General features: G+C 37.6%; 2 protein-coding genes across 2 annotated transcripts; one reads left to right on the top strand and one right to left on the bottom strand.

Annotated features, from left to right (window-relative positions):
* Positions 1-4: 4 nt before the first annotated feature.
* Positions 5-3,974, bottom strand: LOC145218120 (thyroid hormone receptor beta-A-like). The gene is made up of 8 exons (XM_080085520.1): positions 3,696-3,974; positions 3,523-3,623; positions 3,144-3,291; positions 2,655-2,833; positions 2,469-2,588; positions 2,120-2,381; positions 1,805-1,932; positions 5-1,627 (listed from the first exon to the last, which is right to left on the bottom strand). Exons 1-8 carry the CDS (start codon positions 3,763-3,765, stop codon positions 1,085-1,087), a joined length of 1,551 nt encoding a protein of 516 aa, XP_079941646.1. The 5' UTR covers positions 3,766-3,974; the 3' UTR covers positions 5-1,084.
* Positions 3,975-5,234: 1,260 nt separating this feature from the next.
* Positions 5,235-7,259, top strand: LOC145234351 (uncharacterized). Its single transcript, XM_080099090.1, has 4 exons — positions 5,235-5,538; positions 5,875-6,027; positions 6,453-6,618; positions 7,005-7,259. The coding sequence occupies exons 1-4, from the start codon at positions 5,395-5,397 to the stop codon at positions 7,181-7,183; spliced, it is 642 nt and encodes a 213-aa protein (XP_079955216.1). The 5' UTR covers positions 5,235-5,394; the 3' UTR covers positions 7,184-7,259.
* Positions 7,260-7,762: the final 503 nt, after the last annotated feature.

The following is a 7,762-nucleotide window of genomic DNA, read 5'->3' as shown; positions in this document are numbered from 1 at the left end:
AAGCTAAACCTCTTTGAAAATGAATTGTACCACGCACTTTAAAACAATGCATATTCGGGATGCAGTTTGTAAAAATAACACCACACAAATGGCACAGAAAGCGAAAACTGAAACTGCTCACCTACGGTAAAAGAAGAATGAGGTGCAAAAAATTGATTTGAGGGAAAGAAAAACACACACACTGTTGCATAATCCAACATGATGTGATATTGTGAAATCTAACATGGTGGCAACACAGACAATAACAAAATCCTGTTTCCTTTGAAATGTGATCAAGTTTCAAATTGCACGCCGTATGTTTTGCCAAAGTAGGATGTCCAGTTCTTTGGTACACGGATCGGTTTTCTCGGATTGTGACAAAAACGTTGGGGCTTGTCGTTGTTAAACAAACTAGAACCATGCTTTTCAAAAACGGATGATTGATGTATTTTTTTGTATTATACGCCTTTTTCTCTATTACGTCTCGCCTGCGTCGGGGCAAATGTTTTATGGATTGAAGCATAAACTGACAGCTTGCTAAGCCTTTGTTGAAGCCCTGTGTTTCTTTAATCATAGATGTGTTGTTAATATTAATGATTGTTTATATATTATGCATGTAATCAGATAATCTGCCATTTTTGCCCTATAACTGATAGCAACAGTGTTCATTTGTTGTTCAGAAAAAACCCAGCAGTAACCTTGACCTACATTCTATTCCGTACTTAAAAGACTAAAGATTCAACTTTCCTTACTTTCAAAACACCTGCCAAGCATCAGCAACACCCTGGAAATAATGCATAACAAGAAAGACAAAGATCACACATCACTTGCTATCAGGAAACGTACAGGGGATTCTTACGTGAAACAATGCCTGGGGCAAAACTTCCCCTCACTGAAATGGCAAGGTTGAAAGTTGAGCGAAGTTCTTTGGACCTATTTATGCAAAGCATGCACAGTAGTTCAGCTTGTAAAAATATCCACAACACAAAGAAAAAGTAAACAGATCGCAAACATACCTAACATGGATTGAAATCAATACTAGTGTTTTTTTTTTTAAATGAATACATGTAGTTTGCATATCGCGCTTACTTATTGTGGCAGTTGACTATTTTTGCGTACTTCGGTATTGAACGGAAGCAATATACGGCATGCTTAGGGGGAAACCCGGTATATGAGGTAAATGTGAAGGAAATAATTGTTGTAGATATGGGTTATATAACATCCTCGGAGCCATGAAAGATCGGCTGCAGTTGGTAAGACTAGGTTGGGCAGGACTGATGCCGTTAACCGATGAAGCTTGGTTAAAGTTCACACTCGTTAGCGCCGTCGTGTGGAGCATATTTCCAGTTCTGCTCAAATCGACAGGACATGATGGCGCAGTGGTGGTGACGTGTCCTGGCGTTGTGACGTTTTCATGTGACGTAACACAGGAATACTGTAGTGCATGTGGTTCAACGGCGGGGACATATTCAAAACTCCGATTTTCTTTGTCTTCAACTGGTCCTTCATTTTCACGTAGGTTTACACTTGAAACTGCGTTTGGAGTTGTGCGTCTTGGCGTTGACCGGAACAACGGTGCCATGTCTTGTACTTGAATGGACATAATGGTTTCTGCAAATTTGTTGCTGATTGATCGGATCTTAATCAACTGCAAGAACAAACATTTTCATTTGAAAAAAGCAATGCCGTCAAGGTTGACTAAAAGGATTGTTCAAAATGTCGGCGAATCATTGTTATCCTAAACAAGTTGTGCAAATTTGCAATATATGCAAAAAAAAATTTGCAATAAAATTTAAAGCTGTAAAATTTTGTTGTTAATTTATACCTTGCTTAATATTTGCTGAAGTAGATTAGGTTTGTCAGGTCTTCTTCGCAACAACAGATTATTGTATGCCCGCAAGATGGTACCCTGTGCTTCATCGACTTTGGCCGGTTCCCTGATTTCCAAGCAACCTGAAATTTGTTTAGTATTACGTGAGAAATGGGCAACTGTTTTAGATGAAAATATGAGAGAGATTTAGAAAATCTAGAGAGAGAAGAAATCTGAACTATTTATTGTTTACACGAACGCAAGCACATATTAGCCTGCTTAACAACTTGATTTTTTGCGTTGACATCAAACGAACTTGCTTATGGTTACCTGCTCGAAATATAATTAAAGCCTGTGTGACGGCTAAGTCAACGTCACAAAGATCTAATGATGCCATGTCCTCGGCCAAGTCGAATAACGGGTCGCTCAAGTTTTGTAATGGTGTTGACTTTAAATCTTCTCTCGTTACTTCCACCATCGGAAAAATTGGAAGTCGTCGCCGGGAAATGGGGTCAAGATTTATCGCTGCCCGCATTACGATTACTTCCATGCAACTGTTCTTAAGCAACGAGACTTGGTCCTCTGTCGATATCTTTACAGAGAAAAAGTAGTTAAACTTACTTTTTGTTTTAAAATATTACTGTTCGCCAACAAAACCAAAAGCTTAACAAAGACTTACGCTGTTAACGAACATTGGTATTCGTTTTGCGAAATCCACGACGCTTGTAATAGATCTAGTAAGTGCCGATGAAAACATGTCGCTGGGTGGCAGTAGAAAGTCGCCGGGAGCGCTTATTTGCTAAAAAGCAATATTTCTATGTTCAATCACAAAAAACTAGTTAATTCACTTTGTCACTAGAGTCACCTGTGATTGGTTGTACGCTCGAACGATCGAGCCAATCAAATCGCTTTCTATTTTTCGTTGGGCTTCCCTGCCGCAGTCAAACTGATGTATCACGTGACTAATTTCTCTTCGTCTCCGCAGCGCCCTATTGTGTTCAATTAGGCGTCGCTTAGCAACTCGCTTCTCCTCGTCCAAGACCACTTTAAATAAACACGTGAAAGTTATTGGTTACTACAAAACATAATATTTGTAAGTGGAACAAACAACTCAACTGATAGAGCTTTTGTTACCAGTACTGCATTGTAGAAATTACTTAAAAATATCTGCCGTTAAAAACAAAAAGCTTACGGTAACAAGTCAGTTTTAAATTCTACATTTTTCATTATACCTGGAACGACAACAACGGCGTATTTCAATATTAAACTAGCATGGTTCTAAATTGTTGTTATTGGCGTTTAAAAAAAAACGACTTTTTGACATGCACGAGTGTTAAATAAAACTCATGCTTACGGTTAGTTGCCATTCCCACAGCTAGGCACTTTCTATATCGGCACATCTGGCATTGGTTCCGCGAGATTTTGTTTATTTCGCAGCGCTCATCGGATTTACAGCGGTAGCTTTCCTGAAGATTCTTTTGCACAGTTCGTCGAAAAAATCCCTGCAACAAACATAAGCGCGACTTGTGCTTTATCCGCTCGATTTGGTTCTTTAAAATCGCTGCGCACACGAAGTGGTTATGCAAATTTTAATTTTTAGGAAAAATAGGAAAATTGTGGGAAATATTCCCGCTTTGAGTTTTGTGTTATCTTTAAAAGAAACTTTACTGGAACCATTTCAACAGAATTAAAACTATGAAAAAAGTATAACACAAAAATACACTTGAGCTCACCTTACATCCTTCACACGTAATACATCGATAATGGTAACCCGTCGCTTTATCACCGCAAACAACACACTTCTCATTTCCGTCCAAATAGCTCGGTATATAACCTGCAACATTTAATGTATACATCTTTTACAAACCGTTACAAACATCTTCAAAATGCAATTCATAACAATAACCTTTCATGGATTTTTTGTCTCTAAAACTTGCATGTTTTCGTTGCTTGTTGATAGGATCACGTGATTCCATGTTCGATGTTTTGTTAACTTTCACATCTTAAAATTCCAAGCAACAAATTTAATTTTTTTTTCTGTCAGCGAAAACAAAATGAATTGCAGAGTGTAAATTTTGCGGCCCTCGGCCCTTTGAGTAAAACAATTGTTTTCTTTCAAGTTAACGAGCTGTTAACAATCTGAACATATTCTGAAACCAAGTCCAAGCCTTCCTTGACTCTTACAATCTTTCAACTGGCACGTGGTTCCTTGTGCCAGTCTTGGTGGAAGGCCGACTCCATTTCTTCTCCCGGCGACGACCCGAACACTCCAGATCTCTCCACCTTATTGTTCTTGTGTACTTTGTACCTGGTTCTAACCCAGTTACCTGATTTCCCTGTGTCGACTATTGATACTGTGTCGCTCGTCATCGTTCTTGATCGGGAAGAAAATGTTTTGATCACGTTTGGAATGTTATAACCAGTGCAAATTAAAATAACAAAGCTGAAAAGAATTTGGGAACAGTTCACTCCCGGTGTAAGAGTGGTCATCTATGCAACTATGTTTTCGAACCACATTGGTGAGTCTAAAATTTAAAAAAAATCCGGGTTGATGAAAAAAAAACGAAGTGAAAGTTTAAAAGCTAACGAGGCGTCAAATGTGTTGGGCAATAAAATTCACAAAGGGATATTTTTAAAGCCTTATTTTAAATTTAATCCGCAGCTATAAGAAAAAATCCTCTTTGTATTGCAACACATCACCCAAAGACTACGCCATAAAAGTTGACGGCAAAAAGAACCCAAACGAACTCATTTCAACTTTTCAGGTCCCTTGTCCCAGTTCAGGTCTTTTCAGGTGTAAAGATATCTACTCCCGGTTCGTTCTGACCCACATAGTTCGTCCTGGTTAGTCACCCCGCTTCTGTGTACTCAGGTCTTGTTGACAAGCAATCGGAAAACCCGTATCACTTATTGTGGGAGCGTTCGTTGTTTGCTCATCGGATAATGGTAAAATAACTGACAAATCGGGGCGATTTCGTGTTGAAGGGAACGGGGAAGTTTGATACAGAACCTGTCAAGGTCTTTGACACAGTTTTCCTGCTTGGTCGATGGTACGCCACGAAAATATTTAGTTTCCACAATAGACTTTTGAAAAAAAACACTCTGGTTTACCAAATGTTGCATATTTTTCATGGAAAAACAAATTGACGTCATTTTGTCAAAACACATATTACATATCATGCATTGTCTTTAACCAATATCATTAAAAAACATGAATACAAAAAGTCCATTGAAAGATTCCAACCCAGCTATGTGAACCGGCGTCCGTATTCACGCAAAAAGCCGTTGTGGGAGGCTTGTAACACGTGATAAACCCGAATGCACAGCATGCAGCTCAGAACGTGAAAAGTTATACTATAGAAGTACGTGAGAAAAAACACGATTTCCTGGACAATGCAAAACATTTTTGTGTACTAATCTAAATGCTCAGTGATTTATTGTCAATTCATGTCACCAACCTTGAATTCCCGGTAGTGGAAGCCTTAAAAAGGACACGAGAAAGAAAAGTTTAAATCGTGATAAATCGACTTCAGCGCTCAGCCTAATGTCTGAAGATTCTGTCGCTAAAATGACGTCGGCATTCGTCACGAAGGGGTAACCCCCATATGATGCTTCATGTGTTTCTTCGTGGGCAAAACTTGATGTCCAGTCGTTACTCTGATTGTTACTCTGGAAGGATGAAAGCTTCGGTGCTTCTTGCGACTTCGTGCTTTATTCTGTGGATTTCTCCATCTAGTCCACAATTTACAGTAAGTAACTTTTTTCGATAAATTTATTGTGGGCACTATACATTAACGAAAAAGTCCAAATCGTGTGTTAAAACCTGTAAATTTGTTGTTTGTAAGAAAGAATAAAATGTATATAATCACAAAATTATTGTTACGATAAGGCCGCCCTTTGAATATGAAACACAACAGAATTTGTAAACAACCAGCGACAATGAATTTTAATTTGAGATGAGTTTAAATATTCGTGGGGTATGGAATTTTAATGTTTGTTTAAAAAATAAAACAAACTAAGAAACTTACGAGTCAAAACCTTTGAAATGTCTCATAAACACTCAATTGACCATGGTTTTTATACAGGGTCCGCTAAGAGGTTTGGCAGGCCGGCAATGGATTCCAAATCCAGTTGGCGGAGTATTTTCAGTCATTCATGCGTCGATTGAAAATGTCGGCAACGTTTCAGATTCAACCAACGGGACTTTAACTATTTCAACTGTCTACGTTTACCTCTCGGTAAATTCAACTACGGCAGAAAACACAGCCACAACTATGTTACGATATAGTGCATCTATTTTAAGTTTCTACTGTTTTCATTACTTCTCAGTTATGTAGTCCACAAAACGTATTCTGAGGCAAATTAAGTCTGAGACCTAAAAAGGTTTAAAAACACTTGGCTAGAGTGACGTCATTTGGGATGTAGGCACGTCTTGTCTGGCCTTCTCTTTCCAAGATAATTAATTAAGCAAAACGATTTGAAGTTTAGCGTTTGTTTTAACAATATAAGTATGACAAAACACTTGGTGACATCCCGTTATCGTTGCACCTAAATATTTTTTGTGACGGTAACATTTTTTTTACTACACCTCTGATTACGGGTATTCGTGCATCGCACTTTGTCCATTTGAGGTTTTCGCTGCGTTTAAACGTGTTTTGTTTAGAGAGAAACAAAAACTGTTTTCCACAACCTTCCTGGCTTGGAGGCAATAACCTTTATTCGGGGAACTCCCGCCATAATATACGTCATTGAGCCAGTAAGCGGGAACATGACAACATACAAGATTGGGCCACGTCAAGACGATGGGTTCGTTGTGGTCGTGCCAAGAGGTAGACATTAGTCCAACATTTTCCCCATAGTTTACAGTTTATACAAACAGATATAGTGGTTTTAACTCATTTTTACTTTTAAATTGTCACATCAACAAACTATTACAATTTAAATCGAGTCGCATGTCGTAAACATTAATAAAGCAGTTGTAGGGCGCTAAATTCATTTTTATGCAATAACTAAGTGGTCCCGAAAATTTAATAAAAAATGTATTTAAACGAGCCTATATTAGCTGAAAAACTATAATTGTTAAAAAAAGAAAAAATAAGCCAAATAGGCGATTTAGAAAATCAACCTAAGCGCAACGAATCTCCAGGTTCTGGGCTAAGTTAGTTACCAATAAGATTCATTGTAATAAACTGACAAAATCACTTTTTACGTATAGAGCATTACATTGTGACGAGACTGAAACATCAACGTCCTGGATCTTACGTTTTACTCTCATCTGTTGTTATCCGAGAACATGTGTTTGCACACGTACAAGTTCCAACAAGAAGCTTTCTGCTTTCAGAATATCCCCAACATGAGAAAGTTATAATTCAAAATACTAACCCTGATCCATAAACTTATTATTTACGTATTATATGTGTACTGTACAATAATCATCACCATATTTAAACACAATACAAATATTTGCGTTATAGTTTGTTGTTGGTTTAAATTTTATCGGTTGTTAATGCTGATCACGGAAATATATATGTATAGCAGGCAATAAAAGAAGAAAGATTACCGAAAAAACAACAACATGAAAAATAAACATTATCTCAACCGTTTAAATGTATTTTACATTTGAGCGACTTTTTACACTTCACATTTCACTAGTCTCTGATTTCACTTTTCGAAAAATATTAGTCACGTGGGCGAATTGTCTGTCACTGCCTAAATCTTTGGCCAATCAAACAACTTAGTTCTCGCGGCAAATTGTGCACAAAAATCATCAGGGAATAAAGTTTGTTTATCCAAGTGTAAATTATTCCAGTCAATGATATAACCACAACAAACAAATTATAACATTGCCCAAAAAAGAATCAAATTTTAGTTTGCAAGGCAGATGGTAAATCCAAAAAGATCGTGGATAAAAAAGGCAGACTCGGCACAAGTGACAAAAATGCTTTCACGGTATTTCAAAGGACACGAAATTGC

The sequence above is a fragment of the Phallusia mammillata genome, chromosome 1 (assembly GCF_965637545.1).
Source record: "Phallusia mammillata chromosome 1, kaPhaMamm4.hap1.1, whole genome shotgun sequence".
NCBI lineage: Eukaryota > Metazoa > Chordata > Ascidiacea > Phlebobranchia > Ascidiidae > Phallusia > Phallusia mammillata.
The sequence above is the reverse complement of the archived record's forward strand: the minus strand, read 5'-3'. Positions and strand labels throughout refer to the sequence as shown.